The following is a 25,054-nucleotide window of genomic DNA, read 5'->3' as shown; positions in this document are numbered from 1 at the left end:
GAGTGAGGCCTGTTGCATGCCACGCTTTTGTATTATTTATGTTCACTTAATGCCTGGTTTGTGTGGCTTCTTTTTGCTTCACTTGTTAATCACACATTTGTGTGTGCCTGTCTGTTTATTACCAATTAAAATAGCCTGTGAGCACACAAAGTCTCTCTCTCTCTCTCTCTCTCTGTGTGTGTGTGTGTGTGTGTGTGTGTAGTTTCAGGACAGCACTTGTTGAACTGACAGCCTTACTGAGATAAGTCTCCCTAGAGTTTTTGGATTGTGGGAAAACACATGTTGTTGTCCACTTTATTGGCACAGGGAGAAAACATGTTTGGGCTCGAGGACAAGAAAGTCAGTCTGCCAAAAGATACAGTACATCTGAGCTCTCCAAGCATTTGCGGGTGCATGCAAGTCAGAAAGACAGACAGGAGCGATCCATGTTCTTTTTAAGGATGAATGATTATAGAATTTGCAAGCTCACATTAAAGTGTGCTTGCACGTATGTGTGGCAGACTGTGATGTTTTCACCTACTGTATGTGTCCGTGTGCAGTTTCCTCTCCATGGAGCGAAAGGATGCATCTAAAAATACCATAGGCCCGAGAGGAAAAGGAGGATGGGAAAGCACTTACCAAAGCAATAAGTGGAACACAGGTCTCTCCTTTCCTTTCCCGTGCGCACCTTTCCCATGCACTTTTATTGTGGATGTGTCAACTAGAAGTTCAAATTAAACCTAAATAATTTCTGTTGTTCCAACGAGTTAAAAATGTGCCTGTTGGTTTGTGGATGCTGGCACTGAGGGTGCAGTGGTGTGTGTGGGGGTTACACAAATCCTGGGTGGTAATGTGTACCAATTAAGGTAATTTCCGGGTATTTGCCAAATTAAAACCAGACTTCTGGGAGATGTAGATATACGGACAGATTTCTACACGGATTGTGTAAAGATGAGGAGGAGGGGTGAGTAGTTGAGGAGGAGGAGGAGGAGGAGGGAATCCAGATGGGAAGGAGCAGCATCGGCGCCGCAGGAAAGAAGGAGAGAGAGGGAGAGAGACTGGAGCAGAAGACACGAAGCCTCATCTCTGCTCGGAGATGAAAGACACTTTTATCACACACTGAACAATCGGATCTCACTTGGTGCCGCAATGTATTTTGGTATGTAAACGAAGCTTTTTATTATTATTATTGTTGTTTTACATTAGTTTTTTAATAGGCTGGTAATAAGCGGAGTCACCTGTTGCTATGTTGGATTGGACGTGAGCTTCGTGAAGTCAGTCACCTGCACAGCGGTATAGACAGAGGGACTCAGCGCACAGGTTATATCACGGTGTTTTTGACTTTAAAGTCCGTTTACGCAAAAATAAGTATCGAAAATATTAGTCTATGCATAAAAGAGATGCAAAAATATAGTAACAGCATGCTGAGAGAAGACAGAAGCTACTTTACTGCGTTTCTTAGATTTCATAACTTGCATTTTAAACGGGTTTCACGATTGGGCTGTTTGATTGCTTTTGATCGTTGCCTGCAAGTTATTGATTGTCACTCCGCTGCTCTTAACAGACTGCAGTCTGTCACGTGTTTCTCAAAGGCATAATAACTTCTTTAAAGTAATCCATCCCAAAAGCAAATCAGATCAATCGCGCAACGTTGCGTGCGCGCACTCACACGTGCACCCTACAAGACTTTAGTCAGTTAATCAGAGTAATGGCAGAGCGGATGGGTGTGCTATGATTGTGATTGCGATGATTACACACGGTCCTAAATCAAACTGTAATCAAGCTGAGAGAACATGCAAACTATAGAAAATAAGGCTCTATAATCACTCAGCACAACAAACAAGACCCTTATCAGCCATGGCCTCAACATACTCGTGCACTGTTTTTCAGGTTGCATGTGCACTTATGTACGTGCTTGGCATATATTTGAGTTTGTTTTTGATTAGACCCCCCCCCCCCCCGTCACCAAAAAGTGTTTTGAATGGGCTGATTGCTTGCTCGTATGTGTAAAAAAAAACCCTCTAAAATGATTTATTTGAGTAAATAATTTTAAAAGCAAAAAAGCAAAAAAAAAAAAAAAAAAAAAACAATGACAAAGGAAAAAGAAACTGGGAAGGTTGTCAAGAAAATAATAGGCCGCATTTGTACCCAGCATAATTACAGCATACAATGCATCCCCCCAGCAGGAGGTAGAAGAATCCTGCATAGCCTTTATTTAGTCAAAGAAGAAAAGTATGAAAAGTACAGTTTTACTCAAATTCTGCAGTTTTCTCTCTCTCTCTCTTTTTAAATTTCTTTTTGCTACCCAAATTTAAGGCAAGTATCTCAAAATTTTGAATAAGTTAGATAAAGTTAGTTTCTCAGTTTTGAGTTCTTTTCTTCAGATGGTTAGTTCTTGAAAATTTGAGCTAAATGAGCTAAATTTTTCACTTATGGATGACAAAAACAAAACATGTACAAGGGTTCAGTATCTTACACAAGGACACTTTGACATCCATTTCAATTCAATCTAGCACTAAATCACAACAACAGTTGCCTCAAAGCACATTTCATTGTCAGGACCCAACCATAATACAGAGAAAACTCCAGCAATCAGACCACCCTCTGTGAGCAAGCACTTGGTAACAGTGGGAAGGAAAAACTCCCTTTTAACAGGAAGAAACCTCCGGCAGAACCAGGTTCAGGGACGGGTGGCCATCTGCTGTTGCTAGAATGGAGATACTGACCACTGAGCCACTCTAAGAACTTAGGAAGTTGTACTTGATTACAGTTTACAGCAAAGTGGGTGTTTCAAAGCAACATAAGATGATTTATAGCTGTTCAGACAGAAGCTGTGCCTATTTAAGTAATTTCCAGGATCTGTGAGTGAGAGAAGACCACTAGGATCAAATATTGGTATATTTTTTTCCAGTTAGAAAGCCCATGAAAGCAAATTTCATGTTTTGGGCTACAATATAGCTGGACTGATCCCAAATGCACTCAAATTGGCTCAACATCTTATTTGAATTGAAAACATTAACACAAATGATGAAAAGCATTTTATGTAATAAGGTTTAAATTCAAATAAGACAAGACAAAGATGTAAGAAAGCATAAAAAATGTATCAAAACACTGCAACCAGAGAAGTTTTTGAGCACAGAATGGTTCGCTCTGGTCTATTAGCTTTTATCATCATCATCATCATCATCTCAAAGGTACCACCTCATCGCCATCGAGTCATTGCTCCATATGTTTATCTATCTGCCTGTCTCCTTCCTCCTGTGATGTCTCTCAGGTAATGTGTGCCACAGCACTCTGCCGCCGCTGGCTCGTCCCACGCTGGGCAGGACCCAGCCCTCTCCTGACCCGAAAGCCCTCCTCCCCCTCCACCTGCTGCCTGGATTCACTGACGTGAGTACTGTCAGTCATCGTAGCTGTCATGGCAACAAAGCTCTCACCACCTGCACTCTCATGCCTTTTATTATTATTATTATTATTATTATCAAAAGCAAAATTGTTCATTTTACCATACCAATGTTTTGCCTCAAGCGGAGGAGTTAATTTCGTGGAATAGTCTGCCTGCATGAAGTAAAATTTCAATGCACAGATGTATGAGCACGCTGCCTACACCTTTCCAAATATATCATCCCTAATGCAGAGAGCTGTGACATTTCCACACAACCTGGGGGGTGTGGAGCTGAATCCTTGGTATTCCTCCTGCAGAGCTTTTCTTAGAGCTGTCTGCCCCGGTGTTTGTGAAAGGTGAAGGTGGAGAGAACCAAGGCAGGCCAAGTCTAAGCCCAGAGGACTGTAGATGTGTCAGGCTGAGGGTTGATGTATGGTTTACACGGAAATCGTGTGATATCTCTTCGTATAATCCAAGGTGTTAAATGCCTTGGCTGTGTCTATAAGAGTATGCTCATAACTCCATTGAGTCTGACCAAATAACTGCTCGGAAGCAGAGCTGACAATTGTGCTTTTGTTCCTCCCTCGTCTTTACTCTTCTTTCCCATGATATGCTGTCAGATGTTTAGAAGATGTCTCAGAAGAGACACGTGAGGGTTCAAAAAGAGTGTATTTGTCTGCCTTTTGTGGCCTCTCACAGTGTAGCAGTTATTTTTGCATGTGTGAGGGATTGTGTGTAGCGTCCGTCTCTTTGTCAAAAAGCCCATCTGCCACCCAGGGAGACACTGCTCTAGGTCTCGGCCCTCTTGCCTCCCATTTCACCTCGCTTTCATCCACCCCTTCCACTTTCTGTGTTGCTTGTGCTCCAACGCCCTCTTCACTTCAGCTCTCTCTTCATATGTATTTTCCACTTTGTCCCCTGCTGTCATCTTTCCTCTCGCTCATCCTCTTGTGCGCTTTTTCTCCCTTTTGCAGCTTTCAGATCCACTTCACCTTCCTTTGAACTCCTCTGTTCACTACTAAATGTAAGGCACATAATAAGAAACTTAATATTACAATATTTGTTGCTATTGCTGGGTGACCTTAATATAGCACGGACAGAAAAATGTTTTTAAATATCTCACTCATACTCTCCCTGCTGTCTTTTCCCTGTTTGTCTCTTTCTGTCATTTCTTTGATTTTACCCCATGTTCAACACATCTCCCAGTTGGCAGCCACAGAAATAGTGTAACACCTGTAAAAAGTGACTGAGCGCTACATTGTTCACTACTCTTAATGCTGAATGAGTAATGTTGGAGATTTAACTCCTTTTTTGGAAAACAAGGTTAGAGAAAGAGTATTGGCTAAAAACTTAAAATCCAGCATATCTCCACACTAAAAGCCCTCTTTGCCACCTCTGTAAACTTGAAATCTGCAATTAGCTACAGGCTATTATCTCAGTTAATTGCTAATCATTATCTCTGTAAAGTTAAAGAAAATAGTGACAGTGTCAAAAACCCACATATAGTAATTTTACTGTCAGAAATGACGAGGAAAGCAGTGAATGCCCTCACTGATGATAAGAGAATTTGATATGTGGTTAAAATATTAGCTTCTCATTACATTTTAGCATTTACATTAGCTAATTAGCTTGCCATTATGTCAACAGTTCAGTCATAACTGGCAGCCAATGTTTTTAATCGCTAATCTATTTAACAGATATTAATAGTGCTTAGTGATGTTTTGACAAAACTCTTGCTTGTTTCTTCGTCCTTGTTTCGCTTATAATTTCAACTGTTTAGCTATTTTTTTAGCTTATAATTGATAACTTTTGATTCATAATGTTAGCTAGCTCCTCAACTGTTTAACTTTTCATTTTGTTTATTCCACTAACAGTTTATTATGTTATGCATTTTTTAATCTATACTGTTAAGTTACTAGAAACATTAAAAGAGAGTAGAAGTTGAGGGACTGTAGTTAGTAGCTAGTAGCTTCAATAGTTCATCCATATTGTGCGCTAACAGTTTCCAGAGTGAGGTCCTTTAAACAAATGTTTTGTTCGTTAGAAATATTTTTCAGACTCATCTATTCTTAATGTAACCATTCACACCGACCATGTAATTTCACTGGATGTTTTGTAGCATTTATTTTTCCAAATCTGACCAATCACTGCATTTGGCAATATGTGCGCTCATAACTCAAATTAATACCAGTACTGAATGTATTTGAGATGGAAATATTAAAATATTCTATTATACCACAGACACACTGCTAGATGCTGCTCCAGGTCAATCATTCTCTGAAATTATTTCTCTCCTTCCTCAAACTCTGCCCCAACTCTGCCAACAAGAGCTCAAATGGCCCCACTGAGATCCTGAAATATGTACGAAAGCAGTCGTGGTAAAGCTTCAACTCCTGGATCAAACCATAAAATTCTCCCTGCTGCTGTCTTTTTGTGAGAATTAGATGAACCCAGAATCTTAGTTTCTTACTTTCCTTGTTTAGAAACATCATGACCAATTCATCATTGCTTGATGGTCACTTCATTTTTTTCACTGTTTTTCGAGGCTGAATTGTGCGTATACGTTACACGGCTTGGATTGGAATTTTGGATTGGAAAATTTTAGCTTTAATTTTAGCTACCTCTACAATCTATTATCATTTGTTATGGAAGCTTGTTTCTGCCACTGGGAAAAAAAATAATTGACATACAGAGATAATTTTAAATTTCTGAATATCTCAAAATTTCAACTTGCTCACTATCTCAAAATGTAACAAAAATCGAGATGTTAAGTTGAAATTCGAAGGTACAAACCTTAAATTTTGACTTTGGACAACAAACTAAAATTTTCTTCAGTGGCAGAAACAAACTAACATAATTTATAAATGAAGTTTGGATATCTTTTTCTAATACTTATGTGTTAATTTTAGTTTTTCTTCTCAAATCTGTTCAGATGTACTTTAAAAAAAAAAATTCAGAGCATTTTAATTTCTCTTTTGTCATTTTAGTTGAACTAATCCTGCTGTACTCCCTTTGGGTTATGCAGACATAATCTCATTTGTGAATCGCTGAACTCTTTCGGTTTTGCTGTCTTTATTAAATAAATTAAACCTCTGAGGTCCCCATATCCTTTAGTTGCTTTTGAGTGTTTGGAATGAGCTGAACGAAAATAAAATATCGTCTAGAACGTATTTTGTCAGAGAATTGTCTTGCTCCTCTGAATCGAACCTGTGGGTGTGAAGTAAGTGGGCACGCAGCTGAACTCTGACGGCCTGTGTTTTCTTCTGAAATGTGTCTCTTTATGTGTGGGTTCTTCGTGTGTGTGTATTTGTGTGTAAGCAGTGCATTCACTTGTGTGCTTTGGCTTCCATTAAACTCTGCACAGGAGTTTGTTTGGTGCCCACATGTGCGTTGTCATGACTACAGGGTTGCAGGCATGTGTGTGGATGCTTGTCATGATTCAGGGACCTCTGCTTTTAAAACTTGGACTTCAGAAGCTTGGTTGGCTCGCATTCTTTTTATTTCTTTCGTTTTGGAAACAAAAAAACCCAGATATTGTTTCCAAGAATAAAATAATTGAAATGACAAAGAGCCCAAAAGCAGCAGCTCATTCGTCAGAACTCACTCCCTTTAGGTGTTTGACGTCAGACATTCACACATACCTGTCATGCTGGTACACAGTGTAAATCCAGGAGCATTCATCATTATAAAGTTAGAAGTCTGCTTTACTTCACTTGGCCATATGTTTCAGCCATAACTGACTCCCTGGAGCAGAGCATGTCTGACATGCTGACACCCTGTGTGCGAGGAGGTTTCTGGAGGGAATATGCTGGATATAATTGATGCTGTGTGGTGGATGTGATGCCTTTATTTAGTGTACAATCCACTGAATGTACTGCTTTCCTTTCTCTTCATGAGCTCACAGTGGCAGATTTGTTTCTGCATGTGATATATGTATTTGTGCGAGTGTTTGTGCAAAACAAAACTGAAGAGGCAATGAGTAAGAAGGGCAAACTGACTTTGCTGCAGGTGCTAGTCCATCGTAGTGCCGAGTGGGAGTGGAGGGTAAGAGGGTGACTCCACGGGGAGCCGGGAAGGTGACTTTGATCAGACGCAGGCGAAGGGAGAGGGTTCAGAGGTAAGCAGATGGAGGGGTGAAGTGAGGAACGTGTGATGGAAGGTCAGGAGGAGATACAGGAACCTTGGGGCTGTGGAGCAAGGAGGGAGCGAGCGGGCTGTTAGCTGATGTTAAACTGTTCGATCTCATTCACAGAAACATAAAAAAGATGTCAAAAATACTCTCACATAAAGATGTTTGTCACACGTTACATGACAGATTTAGTCCTTTGCTTTGTTTCTTAAATTTCTACGACTTTTTGCATTTTACACATGATACACGTGATATATGTTTGTTTTTATGTAAGGTTGCTGGAGTTTTCTATAGACAAACAGCTGCAGGGAAACAGGGAGATAAGAGACTTGCGACTGCACAGATACATTCCAGTGTAGCAGCCCAGAGTGATGATCAAAGAAAAGTAGTGAGAACACACACACACAGACACGCACACCCAATGTTGAGTTTTTCACTTTTGAAGAACGTGTTCAGGTTTGGCTCTAAAGAAACAAGGTACATCTCCACTGCAGTGCTATACTGAGGGTTCTCTGGGGTTAGAGGACTAGCTGGCTGACCCATAAGAATGCATAAATTTTTACTTTTACCACTAACCAGATTTCCATAAAACCCCCACTCCACACTCCCCACTCCCCGCCCACTTTGGCTGCTTATATGGCCTCCTACATTTCATCTCAGGTAATAGTCTTGTTTTGCTCCACAAAGGCCAGTTGGGTTTTATTACACTGAGTAGTTTTGCTCATTACAGTTTCCAGCAATGTCCAGCAGTGCACAGTGTTGTGTGGTCAGATAATGGTATTGTGTTCACGCATATATGCAAAGGCATGGACAGGTTTACTGCCTCTCTCTTACACGCATAAATAAAAGTAGTCTGGGGGGGTGAAAAAGTCTGAAACTTCATTAGCTGATCTGCAGTACGAGGCAACACAAACATGATTATGCTGCACGCAATTTAAAGCTATTTAACGTAGTTTTCTTAATATGGTAATGGTTTCTCGCTGTTCAGTTGGAAAGACCATTTGCACGTTTGGTGTTATGAAGTCTTCCTGGAACAGGGCTGTGTGAGTAAAACTCTCACCCCTGCAGGTTTTAAAGGTGCCTGTAAAAGGTTTTGTGTTTTCTCTGTTATGGATAGCAAAGGCTGTGGCACATGGCTTCAAGGTGGTCTGAGTGGACTGCAACAGTGATGTGCAGAAAGAAGGGCGGGGCCATTTTACCACTGTGCAGCATCCCTTTTTATTTTAACAGTCTGTAAATGTCTGGGAACTGAGGAGAGTAGCTGCTGTTCAACAGTCCTCTGTGGGGTTTTTTTGTCCATCCATCCATCCATCCATCCATCCATCCATCCATCCATCCATCCATCCATCCATCCATCCATCCATCCATCCATCCTCCCTCCACTTCAGAAATTGTACAGAGATTTCTTCAGATTCTCTGAATCTTTTGATGATATTGTGCAATGTAGATAATGTGGTATTCAATCCCTTCACAATTTTACGTTGAGTAACACTGTTCTGAAATTACTCCTCAATTTGTAGACACATCTTTCAGCAGGTTGGTGCACCGCAGCCCAGTTTTAGAGATTAGAAACTTTGCATCACTAAGATATCTCATGTTACTGCCTTATTGCCAGTTAACCCAATTACTAGCAAAAAGTTCCTCCAGCTGTTTCATTTTAGCACCACCTACTTTTCCAGCCTTTTCTTGCTCCTGTGCCAACTGTTTTGAGATCTGTTGCTATATTTTTCATGAAATACCAAATGTCTCAGTTTAACATTTGATGTGTTTTCTATATTGTGGTGTGAATAAAATACGTTAAACACAGTGCACTGAATTTTTCAGGATTGGCTTTGCTCTTCAGAGTGCTTATGGCCACAAGGGCAAAAAGCTTTACCACACGTGACCATTTGGAACATGTGGAGAAAACCTGTGGGCAGCAGACAAGTGCGTTATGCTGCAGAGTGGTGTGACAGGTTTCATATAAACATTTTGAATCCTGTTCAATCCCATGAAAACAGTTCAGTGTCAGTGTAATTAATCCCAGCTGAAATGACCAAACAGACGGCACTGTGAAAGCTTTTCTAAGTCACATTACATCATGTCAGTCAAGATGATATGTTGGTATTTGTCTCGGGCAAGCCGAGGCAGCAGAGAGCACGTGGTTTGCTGTGTTGTTGATTTCACTGATAGATGTGTGAACATCAATATTGTTATGTTTATGGGCACCAACACCCTTAGTAGGTCCTAAAAGATAAAATTACCTGCTGATAGCATGACATTTAAAGAGGAGATCACTTTTTACTACCTAACTCAGTCAAGTCTGTTAGAGCATAATCCAAAACCAGTTCAGACATAACTTTTCACTTTTCCTTGTTGCAGATGGATCATATACATAAAGCTCTGATTGGCCCAGGCTTCGGGCTAACGTCACACTTAATAAGAAAGCCCAGTTCCTGCGGCGTCTGTCGTCTTAGATTCAACTCTGAGGTGGGCGATGCTGTGTGGGAAACACATGCTTTGTCAGTAGTTTTTTGTCTTTCAAGGTGCGCTTGTTTTTCTCACACACACCCTTACATGACAGTTGAACCACAGAGAAGACCTGCCCTTACACATGGCTGTCTTACTGGTTTTGAAGGTTTAAAGCTTTCTTACTTAATTACTGGGTCAAATGTGAACTCCCCTGATATTTGATCTTGGTAGAAAATTCTGTATCATTTTGTATTATTTGTGCCATAGCATGACTCATAAGAAAGCAACTCAACAACTGCAAAGTACTGTCACGTATTGTACGGAAATCTTTGTAAAAATGTGGAAAAAGTGCACATAGTGCTGCACTTATTTACTTTAACGACTTACCACTTGATTACTTACTACACTGGCAAAAGTAAGCAAGTCAGAGAATGATAGCTTTCTGCAGTTTTTCCATTCATATTCAAGTCATGCATTGTTGTGTAAAGTAAAGATAGCCACTTTACTGCATGAAGCAAAATCTTTTTTTTTTCTTTTGCTGTTGGGCATCAAGGCTCAGGCGTCCTCCCATTATACCGGCACGAAGCATGCGAAAAAGCTGTTAGCTCTGGACGCCCCAGATTCAAAGATCAGGACCTGTGAACCGGTCTCCAAGGAAACTGCAGTCCTGTTGTCATCGTGCTCACGGCCCTCCAGCTCTGACACAACATCAGGAGGTGAGTGCATTTCTGCAACCATGCATGCACACATGTGCACAGACATCACGCGCATGACACCGTTAGCCATATGAATGCACGGCTCAGACCTTCTTTTTCTAGTCACGACCTTAACTCTTTGATGTGATAAACCACCTGCTGCTTTGGGTTGCACGGTGAAGTGATTCAAGGTTGGGCATTATCCTCTGCTTCTTCTTCGTGTCTACATTTTCTGACCTCATTCAGTGGTCTCCTGAGATCAAAAGAGCATTGAAAATGCGTTGAATATGATCTGTGGGTAGCTCTCCTCCACTATGTATGAGTGTACGTTTGCTCAAGGGCCTTGGGCACATGTGCGTCTGCAGGCATGCAAGTGTGGCGGCGTGTCAAAGCACAGACTGCTTTCCAGCGTTTGTTTATATTTGTGCCAGTGCTGATGTGCTACTTTTGCACATGCGTGGGCGTTTAAGGATTGAAAATAATGCATTTTGCCACAGCTAAAGAAGAAAGAGGTTGAAGAAATATTCTTGACAACGCCGACAGGAGAGTTTGTTTTCGAGAAAGTGAGAGGGTGAATGATCATTTCAAGAGTTTCGAGGAAGTGGATGAGAAGCAGGAGCGCTCTCTGAAGATTACTTTAGTGAGAGAGTGGGGAATCAGTGGTAACAAACAGACACCCACTCAGTGAGGCAGAGCTAATAATCATTGTTATTAACAGAGAGTGAATCCTTAAATCTGCACACGCTCCTCTGTGGGAAAGTGGGCACCACAAAAGATAACAGAGTCAAATCATCTCTATACAAAAGTGTCCGTTTAAGTGCCGCGAGGCAGAAACTCAGGAGAAATCATTGATTATTAGTGTGATTAGAGAGGTTGATGGAGCTCATAATCATGTGTAGCCTGCTGAGCTTTTATCTTTCTCTTATCATAAAGAATTCAGGAATTTCATAGAAGTGGAAAAATCTTCACGTTTGTCTTCCTTAGTGCTCATTCTTGCCAACAGGATTTTCCCTAATGCATTTTTTTTGGGGGGGGGCTTTGAAGCTTCAGCAGTAATCAACAGAAAAAATTCAAAGTTTCCCATCTGAATTTAATACCCCAACACTGTCTGACAAAATCACCACACGCGTAAGTTTAAAAGCTTTAAGGTGCTGCTGCGCTGTGCCGCTCTGTGAACAGAGCACAGAGCGAGGGAGAGCGAGCCGTGGAGAGCAAGACCTCGTAGACTGAGATTCTTCACTGGCCATAAAAGTTGATAAATGTGTACTAAATCTAGAAATTATGTTGCTAAGATGGCTACAGTGTCTTAACTAAATCACCACAAATCCATTTATTTCTCCAGTCTACAGAAAAAAAATACACATTCCAGCAAGCACATTCAAATATCACAGTTAAGAACTGAATATCTACCCAGATGATGAATATCCAAACAGTCAAATATTAAAGTATAACCTTACTTTCCCCCCCTTTGTTTTAGAGCCTTCATCGCTGAACCCTACCTCAGAAATGGCACCATCAACCAGTGGCTCCACTGAAACTGTGAAAGCACCTTCTGACCCTTCCTTGTCACCCATTTCAAGGACAACAGAGAAAGAGGCACCAAAAGATGGAGAGGCAGAAGCTCCAGGAGAGGAGACCGAAGAAGCAAAAGCTATTCGTCTTCTGTACTGCTCTCTCTGCAAGGTGGCTGTCAACTCAGCCTCCCAGCTTCAGGCCCACAACAGTGGTGAGAGGCAGTCGCTGCCACGGCCAGACTTTGCCCACATGAAGCGTGTTTCTATACTTTGTTGATCTGACTTTATATCTGCTCAGGCACCAAGCACAAGACCATGCTCGAGGCCAGAAGTGGCGATGGAGCCATCAAATCCTTCCCCAGGATGGGGGTCAAAGGCAAGATGGCTGCACCATCTGAGTCATCGACAGGACTCCAGAATAAAACTTTCCACTGTGAGATCTGCGACGTGCACGTCAACTCTGAGACTCAGCTCAAACAGGTGATCCGTGCAATAAGTTTTTTATTTCATATTTATATCCTGTTCATAGCCTGTACATAGCTTGTACTCACTACAGCCTGTACATACTTATAGTTATAGAATATTCATAACATACTTCATACCGTGTACATTATAACATACCATAATAGACCCATTTCTGTAATATACTTACATATCTATATTATTGCTAATATATATTGTAATATATCTATATCATGGCTAAAGCACTTCTGTGTTTGACATTATATAGAATCTTAAAATGTTTTACCATGAAAGGTGGTTTATAGATTTTTAATACAAACATCAATTAATTACAATTACAACATGATTAATACAAAAAACTTTGTATATATATGTTAATATTCCGCTGCATTTGCTTTTACCTAAAAAAGAAAAAACAGAGATGCTTCATGAAAAACTACTCACATGATGAGAAATATACATGCACTTTGCTAGGTACTCCTTGCTAGTACCAGATTAGACTCGCTTTGTGTTTGGACCTGAATTGAATCTTCATGGCATAGATTCATAAAGCTGCAGGAACCATTTTGGTCGGGTGCATAGTTGCTGCAGATTTTTCAGCTACACATCCATGATGCTAATTTCCCTTTCTACCACATCCCAAAAGTGTGCTTTTAGATTTTGATCTGGTGACTGTGGAGGTTGTTTGAGTACATTAAACTCTTGTCATGTCCAAGAAACCAGTTTGAGATGATTTGAGCTCCGCATACCTAAATGCACACAGTTGCTGCCATGCGATTGGCTGATTAGATATTTATCTTAACGCACATTGCAATGCACAAGTGTCTGGTGGTCATTACAGGAATCACATGATATAATGTACAGCAAAACTTCAATTGTATGGTTTGAGGAAGAAAGCAAATTTATTTAATTAGATTTATCCAAGAAGTGATCCCTTGTTTTTCGCAGTCACACCATGCAATGACCTTATTTTATTGCACACTGATTGCCAGTAGTTGTTTTGTTCCTGCCCTCGGGGAGTGACCAATGGAAGGTAACATAAGAAAACTGACTGTTGCACTAACTTACTGGTTAGTTCCTCTTGTGCATGTAAAGTTATTAAAAGGTCAGCTGTCACACAGATTTGCTATTCAAAGAGTTCAGGAAGTACAAAGCCACCGCGATCCATCGTCACTTTATCCATCATGCATTAAAGACGGGAAACTCAGGGCCATGCAAATTTTATTCTCAATCACAGTGTGAACGGCTCACACCTGTCGCTGCAGGTGAGTTAAAATCACAGATCCCTCAAGATAAAGAGCACAAAGCTACTAAGCCTTTGCTATTTCACTGAGCATTTGAATATGATGTTAGCATCTCTGTTCGTGATGTGAATGCATAGCGTTGGTCTTCACCGCCGACTGTTTAAAAGTTAACTTTGGCCAGGTGCTCATGAATATTTAGCAGCTTGCTGCTGATTGTGTGGCGCGTTGGCCACAGCCATCTGTTTGTGCTTGTCAGTCAAATTTTAAAAGATTTCCTAACCCGCCCCTCATAAATATTTGGAGTCTCAAATTCAGAGTCAACAAAATACAAACAGTCTGCCTGAATTGCCAAAAATAGGAGCTTTGATTCCTGCTTGCCTTTAATTTCTTTTTCACATTATTCAGATTACCAAGCATCATCTTCTTCTTTCACCCATGCCATCTTTCTGCTGCAGCCCGTGTCTGTGTGGGTTTATTTTGCTGCGTGCTTATCTACGTGTCTCTTTCCTCGACTCCAGCACATCAGCAGCAGGAGACACAAGGATAGAGCGGCAGGTAAACCAGCCAAGCCTAAATTCAGCCCCTACACCCTCACCCAGCGTCACCAGAGTTTCCAGGCAGTGAGTACCATGTTATTGCTTGACTTACTTTCACCCCCTCATCATTGTGTTTGTGTACATGAGTTGATCCTCATGGGCTTCTTCCAGGAAGCTCCACTCCCTACTGCCAGTGAAACAAATAGTCAGCAATAGCTCAAGGATAATAAATTTTCTGAATTCTAACCCCTTGACATGATGAGTTGGACAAAAGGGCAGGATTTCACTGGAACAGAGAGTGGATTATTAATAAAAATGCCTGGTGATAAATGGAACAGCTTGTACTTTCCTACTTTAAACTGTTTAATTTCCCAGGAAAAACAATCAACTTGATACTACTTTGTCTGCCTGTCTTTCATCCTCAGATAAGGCTGACTTTACAAAAGAACCAAGATCTGACCAAGCCTCTGGCGTCTTGTGTCCTCCAGCGTCAGCTCTCTGTTGCCGCCGCTGCTGCCATGGCATCTTTGCCCCCATTCCCTCTCCCACCTGCATCAAACTCGAACCCCGCCCTGTTTCACAGTCAATCCCTCCCCCAGGCCCTGCTTCATCCGGCACCCGGACCCATCTGCACAACGCACACATCTGTTCTGTTTTCCCCCTACTGACCCGGCCGATGTCTCTATTGCTTCTGAACTACAGCTAAAAGCAGACATGAGGCCCGAACAAGATGTGATATAAGCCAGTGCCCTTTGTACTTCACATGCCAACAGACACCATGGGTGTCACGGACCAGAGTGGGTCAGATTGAGGTAGCAGATGGGCGAAAACAGAGTATTTTGAAATGTGAGAGAGTGTGTGAATGCTACCGGGTGCGTGGACAGACGTATTCATCACAGAAGTGCAAGTTTTTGCTTTATATTGTAGCACTTTTGCTAATAATCTTTGACGCATTAAAGAAATTCCCTCTCTCGAAATATATATATATATATGTGTGTGTATATATATATATATAAAACAAAGATGCAGGATAGCGAACTTCCATGATGAATATATCTGTGTGTGTTTGTACGTGCACACGAATGCTATTCAGAGCATGCTTAATTATTACTTTCCAATTTAATAAAAAATTCCTGGGGACGCTCACATCAATTGCACAATGTTCCTACTTTTCTTTCTGTCTGAGGCTTAATGCATTCTCACGAGGTTATTGTGAAAATGCTCCAAAAATGTGCAATTTATCAAATAAATAAGTGCAATAACGATTCAAGTTCATGTCTTTGTCGGATGGAAATTTTAAGCATCAAAAAGATGAGAGCGTACCCAAGACAAAAAACATTTGACTTTCTCATTTCAACTCCTTGTGTACGTGTCTCCGTGTATGTGCCGGAATTGTTGACGCAGCCAGGTGTCGCCTCCTCTCCAGATCATAAATCTCAGTATCTGACTACGACTTAAGCTCAGTTAATCTCCTTTGATACTTAGCAGCACACAGAAAAATTTTCCTAGGTTTTTTTTGTTTCAGGTAAAAAGGACACATCCATGGCAGGATGTCTCCGAAGGCCCCTCCACATATCCTCCAGCTTCAATCTCTGAGATAAATCAGTGCAGGAATGTTACCGATGTTATTGTCTGTCTTTCTGATAAGGTTTACTACACTGCAGCTGCAAGCAATGTGGTCAGTTTGGTGCACTTAGTATGGATACAGTGAGTGTGTGTGTGTGTGCTGCAAGAGTACCCCTCGTCATATTTTCTTTCATCAGACACCAAACTGGATTAATTTGTTGGATGTTTTACTTCTGTCTCCTGCAGTTGCTCCAAAGCAAATAACCTTACCGGCCAGTTCGGAGAGTTATCATCCAATATGTCACTGCCTCCTGATTCTTCCCATTGTCACGGCAGTTAATATTATTATAAATTGCCTGGGTGATGACTGTGAACATCTGTGTGGGGGATGCTCAATTCTCCACACGCTATTGGAATTCAGACCTCCACTGGCCCCCTAACTGCCTGGCTCACTCCCTGGCCAGCCTTCACCGCCTTTTCTCCTTCACCTTTTGCCATCTTTCTTTGGTTATCTCACATGTTCACGTCTATGTTCTCCACCAGCTTTCTGGCAGGTGCACGTGCACACATAAACATATGTCAACAGTACAAAAGCCTGACTTGGCATCCAGGGAATTTTTTATTCTGTGCTACCTGGAACGACTACAAAAGTACAATGCAGAGCTATGCATGCCATGTGAAGGCTGCTTGCTGTTCACGTTCATAAAAAGGCTATAATAAGCTCTTGGCGTGTGAACGCAACCTTTTGACACATTTCAACTCAGTTCAAATAAGTAAGAACAAAGGAGGTTGTGTATACAATGAGTATGAGTGACAGGAATCACCATTCAAGCTTAAAATACTTACGTTTTTCTTATTATTGTATTAGACCAGAGTTTGTTGAAAGAAGAGAAGCATACCTTGGTAAATTCACTGATTTGCTTCATAGCCTTTGAATCATAGAAGAAGACCAATCCTACTCTCATCTCTGTATGGAGGTGCCAGTATAGTTGTGTCTCCATCACACAATTCACCATTTTATGGGGTTATCGTGGATGTTTATCAGGACTCTGTGAAGGGAAATGTCTCACTTGGCAACAAAAACACACCTTGCACACCTATTAAACAAAGTGCAGTTTTGACGCTTGAGCTTTTGCAACTCATTAAACAACTGAGACCAACAAATGGGCTAATTGGTGAAGTTTAGAGACACAAGGATTTATTTGTGTAACAAAACCAACCGCACAGTCTACATGAAAGTGGACCTGTTGTTCTCGTTTCTAGCGCCGTATTTCAATTCTTGCATTCAACCAGAGAAACTTTGATCAAAAAAAATAAAAAATAAAAAATCCTGATTTGTGTTGTAAAAGCTCTGGATGCACACACCTCATTCACCTGCTATGTCAAACAAAACTTTTTAAGTTCTTATTACTTTAAGGCCACAGTTTTAATTGATTGGCTGCCCCTCTCAGTCAGAAGATTTAAACAGCAGGTGAGTGTGGTCTCTCTACTCAGAGGGTTAGTTAGCAGCCCTTCTCTATGACATCATGTAGTGCCAAGAGTAAAACAAGAGATTTAGGGGTGTTGCAGGGAATACTTACACACACATTGATCACATTATTTAAAAGACTGACCCTGTAACACTACAGATATGACTGGCCCACTTGAACATGGCATTTTCAGGGATCTGAATTTTCTTTTTTTCACCTATTATAAAAAAAAGAATTACGACAGGCCTGTTCAGAGACCTCATGGTATTTGACCAGGTGGTTAACAGCAATCTGTGGGCTTTAAATCCAGTCAAAGTATTGCACATCTAAAGGCTGGCACTCCTACACCACAAGACCTTTGCAAGCTGCCCTGTGGGAGCAATGTCTCTCCAGCTCGAGTGGGCAGACAAAAGGTGAGCAGGCTGAGAGGGCGCTGCAGCATAAGCACCATCTGTCTGGGTCAGCATACCTCCATGGCAATCTAGTGAGCACAAGTTAAAAGTTCAGATAAAGCCTTCAATTTGGCCTCTTGCTTAAGATGCATCTGTGGCTGTTGCAGCCCCAGACAGGATATGTTAGGTCCCTGCAAGGCTTTCCGGTCCTGTGGAGGCAGTGCAGCAGTATGGCATGGCGCAGCAGATCAGTAAAGGGAACGGATGTTGGCTGTGAAGTTAATGTCTCGGCAGGGTGTTCAAGAGCAGGCTGTAAGGCATAATGGCCAAGGTGCAACCCACTGAGAGCTGATTGTGTGTCTGGGGCCCGGTCCTGCTGTCGTCTGTGTTCAATGGGATGTGAGTGTGAAGGAGTGCTGCTGCAGTTATGTTTGTTAGTAGTGCAGCAGCTGGTTTTGCATCCATAGAAGGAAAACTGCTGGAATCCTTCTGCATTGCTGAAAGAAAGAAAGAAAGAAAGAAAGAAAGAAAGAAAGAAAGAAAGAAAGAAAGAAAGAAAGAAAGAAAGAAAGAAAGAAAGAAAGAAAGAAAGAAAGAAAGAAAGAAAGAGGCCACCTACTCCACCAGTATCGGATCAGTCTGAGGCCTATAAAACAACCTCTACTAAACCTCTACAAAGTTTAATTTTAGGCTTTGATTACACAACCTATGTTATGATTTCATTACCATAAATTGTGATTATGGCACCATAAGCACATTTTCCATATTAAAAAATGGGACTTTGTATTTTTGGCCCCAGTAGAGGCGAGCTCACAGATTAGAGTTAATACTTTTCATCTGGTAGAAAAGCAGATGATGGTTTCATTGGCCAGTCAGGATGTCTGGACACGGATGTAGGAGCTAGAGATCTGAGTGGACAGAGATGAGTTTATGATCTCTTTATAACCGTATTACGTCACAAAAGGTTGACAGACTCCTACTGGCTACTGTTATACTAAAAAAGGCAACCTATTCGTGTGTGTTGATGTCTCGTCTTGCTTTTTATTATCTTTATTGTACCCTAATTTCACAGTCAGCCACAGCACTCACTCTATTTTTATTTTAATCACTTCCTCCTATCCCTTTTCCTCTACCTGTGATAATAAATTTCTCTCCAGGCAGCTGACATGCGGGTAGCGAGGAGCTGCATGAAAAGACTGTGTGATGGATTTGTCCATTAAAGCAAGCTGAGCTAAAACCCGCGGAGTCCCTCTGGCTGTCTATCCGTCTGACTTTATACGTTTCTCTCTCTTTTTCTTTTGCTCTTTAATGCAGTCAGACTCTCTAAAAAAACACACACACGCACAAACACCACTGAGTATTTCCCCTGCTGTGAGGCAACAGCTGTAACATTTGCTTTCTTTTAGCAAGAATAATACACCTTTTAAGTAAACACCAATGAGTCACCACAGGACTGTAAGGCTTACACACACTCACTCAGTTCCACCCCAACACTAAAATGGCATCAGCTACATTCTTTCAAAATAAGTGTAATTTATTTTGTTTGTAATTAAACTTGATTGCTACATGTCCTCATGCAGGTAATGTTGAAATAATCCCGCTTAGAATTCACAAAGAACATTTGTGAGAAAGGTCAGCTAAACGGAGGACTGTTAATGATCCATGGTCTTGTCCAATATCAGGTGCCTGTTTACAGCTGAGCCAACTTTTCTGAAGTCATTTTTTTTAGTGGGTGACAGTGACAACACCCAAACCTTACCAAACCTTCGCTGTAGTCTCGGTTTGCTTGGCTGGCATCCTCCTCACTTGCAGAAGGTCCAAATGAATTAGCTGCAGTGCAATGCCAGAAAGGTCCAGGTTTCCTCCCCATCCCATGCCAAGCAAGACATCCCCTGTGTGGCTTGGAAAATTAAATCAGCTCATGACTATGTAATACCAAGTAATCCAGTATTTATGGAACATTTATTGAGCAAAACCTGGGTTAATGATGGGTACTTATGGGTGCAGGGTGACTGTGAGAGAGGCAGATCTCTATGTGTGCATGTGTGTGTGAGAGAGAGACAGTGTGCATAAAGGTATGCACTTATTATGGGCCTCATGTCACAGAGAAGAAGACAGGAGTCTGTATACTGGAAGAGACTGTCAAAAGACCTGCTAGCTCAATAAAAAAAATACATTGATCTAATCATTGACTGTCTTTCTTAGCTGCTGTACAATCGTACACTGAAAAAGCCACCGCAGTTTCAGGAAAAACTCAAAATAATATGACTCAAACACTGCTTGCCAGAGGGTTTAGGATGAACACAGTTATCAGCTCCATCCACATGCAGCTGAGCACTCTACTGAGCTCTGAATGCTCTTATCTTCAGCAGTCAATTAGGCTATAAATGCTCATTTTGGATGAATGAGCCTGATCCTTAATGGGTCTTAATCTAATTCCTACTTGTGAAAAAACAGACGTTTACTATGGCTCTATTTCCCAGTTGTGGATGTTTTTTTTCTTTGCTTTGTTTCCAGCTGACAGGGATGATATGGGTGAAAAGGGACAGCTTGAAGCGGCAGGGATTATAATTAGATAATTGTACTTGTGTGCGGTAGTCTCCTGTTTAGTCTCAATGGAGCAGAATATGCAGACGAATAATGAATACTAAATAAATTACGTCTCCTCTGGGAGGAAACGCGGTTTGTTTTCTATTATACATTAGCGCCATCTAGCGGACGGCCGTTTCATGCGGAGGAAGTGACGTCGTCTGAAATTCTTACCAATCAGCAGTCGAAGTTCTCAATTCGAACGGCAACTCTCGGAGGACGGAGGCTGCGATTAAAAAAATTATTATTTTGTTTCCTCATTTTAAGCGCTAAATGTGTTTTTTGCTCGAGTGGTATCATATAAACGGATTGTGTTGGTGATTTAAATATTTATTCCGGTAGGTTTCATTTGGTGCTGTTTTCGAATACAATGCCAGACTGCAGTTAGTGAAAAGTGCGTTGACAAACGTTAACGGCTAGCTCGCACATTAGCTTCCTCGTTTGTTTTGCTCCGATATACCGTTTTGCTACTGCGTTAAGCTTTTGAACTGCACACTGAACTTCGCCGTAATAACCGATCCCGAGTCATGGTGAGAGAACGGACCCAGAAGAAGTCCTTCCAGCAAAGTCTGGAGGACATCAAGGAGAAAATGAAGGAGAAGAGGAACAAACGTCTGGCCAGTGCCTCAGCCCCCAGCGGGGGCCGGTCAAGGATGATGAACAAAACAAGTGGTAAGTAAATAATCTTTTGTCAATTCTGCCCACCCCCCAATAAAGTTACCTAATAGAATAGAAAAAATTTGTTGTTATTGAAATAACGAGATTGGGAATGCCTCTCCAGTTTGCTGCATCCATGTTAAACCCACATTCTTGCATTTACTAATCCATGAAGTTACTGAAACACACTATAAGATTGTTTAAAAAAAGGTAGTTGGAACATAAAGCTCCTGGGTCAGCTGATTTCCAATCTGCAGGTGAAGATTTCTGGCATGGGGGATAAGTATAATAAATAAACAGAATGTAAATATAAATTAATTGTGGTAATAGAAATAGAATCTGTGAAACCCAAGTTTTTAATGAGTGTCTGCCTGAGGGCTGCAACTCAAACAGATTGTGGCCAGGCTGAGAGCTGTCGTTTACAGCTGTGTTAATGGCCTTCAGTAGAGCTTTTTTGTCAGCAGCTGAGCAGCCAGCATACCACACTGTGAGACGGTGTGTTAATATTCTGATAATGATGCTGACATTTACTGGATTCCGTTTTTCTTTTCTCAGGAAGTACCTCCACGCACACCATCCTGATGGGTGTGCAGGTGAATAACAAGGCGCTGGCTGTGGCCTTGCAGGCTGAAAAGGAGAAAGTGAGGCAGGCTAATGCAGTGATCCTGCAGCTGAAAAGAGAGCAGCAGGCACTCTTCCTTCACCTGCTTCTGCTCAAGAGAAAGCTGAAAGAACAGGAGGCTCTGCAGGCGAATGCTTCAGAGGTACGCACTGTCAGCTGTCAGATTTTTTTTTATTTTATTTTTTAAATTAGGAATGTCCTAAGTTATTAGTAGACCATATGAATTATTTTGAGACACTGCACTTTGAATGTAAAAGAAAATGTATGAATTATTTATTTGCTTCGTTTAGACTAAACCTTCTACTGATGCCAAGCACAACATGCATTCAGTTAGGTAAGGTTTTAAAACTTAATGACTTACATAAAAAATGTTATATGCCTTAAACTGAGTGAAATATTGAGATTTGCTTCCTCTTAAATTACAGAAGAAAGCGGACCAGCCAGAACCTGGACCACATCATCTGTGAATCTTCACCAGTTTGTGCAGGTATGCATAAAAATACTTCAATATCCCAGATTTTTTGTTATGTATTATCCATGACTGTTAACTTATTAACCAAATATATTACTTATTGGAGGTCTTTCTTTTAATATAGTAACTTTGGACATTGTCTCAATCTTATTCTTCTGACATTTGCATCTATCTTAATCCTACAGTCAAGACATTGAAATTATTTAATGTGTGTGTGCGTGTTCGTTTGTTTCTTCATAGACCCTCAGCTCTCTAACAAGAATGGGGATCCTCAGTGTGAAAAACAGGTGACCTTGCCATCTACAGTAGGAGTGCGGCGTCAGCGTACAGATAAAAACAGGAGGAGGTCTGAACGTTTGCAAGAACAGAGGATTCTGGGTGAGGAAGGTCCAGTTCCTGGCTTTGGGTCTTGGATCCCAAGTCCTATTCGCAGTGACAGTGAAAATCTCAGTCAAATGCAAAAATTAGAAGAACAAGAGATGGCAGATCCAGGTTTCGCTGAGGAGTTACAGCACTCTACTCCTGAACCAGTGCCACCCAAAAAAAGCAGACAACAGGTCGCCAGGAAGCAGACACAGCAACAGCAGCTGTCCTCCAAACCAGAACAGGTTTCAAGAAAACCCGAGAGAGGGCGCAAACCAGAGCGTGCCCCATTAAAGAAACCATGGGAGAATACCAAACCCAGAACCAGGTCAAAGAGTCGGGACCGATCAGCCACACGGGCCAAAACGGCACCTCCAGCACAGGGCAATAAACTCAACACTTCACTGGGATTTAATGACACATTTGACTTTGACTGTGAAGAGACCGTCCACATCACGCCATTCAGGGCCAAGGCTGAGGATAATCAGCGAATTACACCCTTGAGTGAGGAGGCTCAAGAAACAGGACAGGCCCAGGCTGAAACTTCACCTGTGATTTCCAAGCACAGTGAATCCAGCTCTTCATCTCCATCTTCTGAATCAGAAGACAGCCTTTATGTTCCTCACAAGACCAGACAGAGACCAGCTTCCCCTAACAAGACCAAGGGCATCACCACTCGAAGAGGCCGGCTCTCCAGCGCAGTCAGAAAGACGGAAAACATCCCTCCGAAACCAGAGATCACTGGTAAGCATTTAGATTTGTTTTTAATCTCAGCTTTTGTTTAATTTTTTATTTGTTGTTGGTCTCTTTTTTTCTTTAACATTTGATAATTGAAGACGTTCTGGTATTTTATTGAATTTTGTTTTTTGTAGTCTTCAGAGATGAAGAGGCAAGTCCCAAGACTACAGGCTCTGAAGAGGCAGCAGGTCGCCTCGATCAGTCACCTGATTTTAGCTATTCTAACAGCCCTGACCCTGTAAAGATAGAACATGATAATTATCAAGGTAGGTGTTTAATTTGTGCCATTAAAAAACGAATTAAACAAAAAACATAATAAACATAAACAAAAAAGTATGAAATGGTAATTAAACTGTGTGTGTGTGTGTGTGTGTGTGTGTGTGTGTGTGTGTGTGTGTGTGTGTGTGTGTGTGTGTGTTTGTTTGTTTGTTCTGGTGCTTCAGAGGCTCGTGGAGAAGGAATGGAGAATGATTGTTTGCTTCCTGTCAGCCCTCTGATTGAAGCTGAGATGATGAGAATAGACAATGTCCTGTCCAATTTTGGAGATTCCTCCGGTGAAGCTCCACCACTTTTACCCCACCAAACTCCAAAGAGGCTCAAATCATGCAAGAAACGTAAGCTGTTACAGGATTCAATCCAAAACTGCATGTCCAGTTTACACATCACTGTGAAAGTGTTCTCTTTCTGATAAATAACCTTTTGTTGCCAACATCTTTGAGCACAAGGGGCTGGCTGATTCACCTTTTTGTTGTGTTGCACTGGTGTATGCGTGTGAATTTACCCGTTTCCTTTTTCCTCTTTCTCACGGGTCACGTTTTCCTTCACGTTCCTGCAGGTGGGCTTGGTGTAAGGCCAGCAGGGCGGGGCTTGAGTCTGTGTGATGTGACCAATCTGTCCCCTGCAGCCTATCGTAAATTTTCCTGTGGAGGCTCGTCTGATTCTCGATGCTCCACCCCCGTTCCTATCCGCAAGCGGCGCTGCACCATGGCGGTCAACTACAAGGAGCCCTCGTTGCACGCGTAAGCTCACAAACGCTCTCTACTGCACGTGGTTTACTGTGTTTTTATTTTCTTTGTTACTGCAAGAAAACTCAACATTTCTCCTCAATAGGAAACTTCGGCGGGGAGATAAGTTCACAGATGTGCAGTTCCTCCGCTCTCCAATTTTCAAGCAGAAGCCTGGCAGGAGGTCTGTGCAGAATCCAAGGAATTCAAGGAGCGTGCATCAGCCGTTTGAAAAGTACAATGAGTCTTTTGTTGGGTGTCGCTGAAAGTTGTTGCCTGACTTTGAAGTGATTTTTAATTTAGTTTTTTTTTCTTGTATTACTGTCAGTGAGATTTCTTTGTGATAAAGAACAACTGTGATAATTTTTATATATTTCTTTATGTTTATGTCTCTTAAGCTTTCATTTCTGTTATTTGTCTTTAGGTGAATGTAGTATTAGCCTTCTCAGATTTCCTAATTTTGCCATTTCCCAATTTTAAATTGTTTATTATGAATTCTTTAAGAAGTTTGTTTGTAATTCTGCTTATGTTTCTTCTACTGTATGATAATAAACTTCATATAAGCGTTTACACATCATTGTGACAGGTTAATATCTGAACACAACAAATTTGGGCTTAACTCAATGAGGTCTGGACATCAGTTTTAGTGTTGTGTAGTTGCAAAGGAACACTGGCCATGCAAACCATTTATAGTCTGGTTCTCATCAAAGCCCTGTTTCGTTTTTTTGGGCCTGAGAAGCTCAGCTGTGTTTGCAGCTGAACCCAATTAAGGCTAGCAAGGTCTTTG

At 41.4% G+C, this 25,054-nt stretch overlaps 2 protein-coding genes across 2 annotated transcripts; both read left to right on the top strand.

The window, feature by feature from the left end:
• Positions 1-1,076: 1,076 nt before the first annotated feature.
• On the top strand, positions 1,077-18,437 carry LOC146683191 (zinc finger protein 385D-like). Its single transcript, XM_085446281.1, has 8 exons — positions 1,077-1,138; positions 3,254-3,369; positions 9,855-9,962; positions 10,498-10,660; positions 12,117-12,365; positions 12,452-12,633; positions 14,378-14,479; positions 14,821-18,437. The coding sequence occupies exons 1-8, from the start codon at positions 1,129-1,131 to the stop codon at positions 15,061-15,063; spliced, it is 1,173 nt and encodes a 390-aa protein (XP_085302407.1). The 5' UTR covers positions 1,077-1,128; the 3' UTR covers positions 15,064-18,437.
• Positions 18,438-20,561: 2,124 nt separating this feature from the next.
• On the top strand, positions 20,562-24,839 carry sgo1 (shugoshin 1). The gene is made up of 9 exons (XM_085446754.1): positions 20,562-21,083; positions 21,624-21,832; positions 21,981-22,024; positions 22,116-22,177; positions 22,403-23,269; positions 23,398-23,529; positions 23,707-23,877; positions 24,099-24,282; positions 24,374-24,839. The coding sequence occupies exons 1-9, from the start codon at positions 20,939-20,941 to the stop codon at positions 24,531-24,533; spliced, it is 1,974 nt and encodes a 657-aa protein (XP_085302880.1). The 5' UTR covers positions 20,562-20,938; the 3' UTR covers positions 24,534-24,839.
• Positions 24,840-25,054: the final 215 nt, after the last annotated feature.

This window comes from Copadichromis virginalis, linkage group LG22 (assembly GCF_057382275.1).
Source record: "Copadichromis virginalis isolate Kocher_CV1m ecotype Utaka linkage group LG22, C_Virginalis_male_GT1.1, whole genome shotgun sequence".
Lineage (NCBI taxonomy): Eukaryota > Metazoa > Chordata > Actinopteri > Cichliformes > Cichlidae > Copadichromis > Copadichromis virginalis.
Note: the sequence above shows the minus strand (reverse complement) of the source record. Positions and strands in the feature narration are given on the sequence as shown.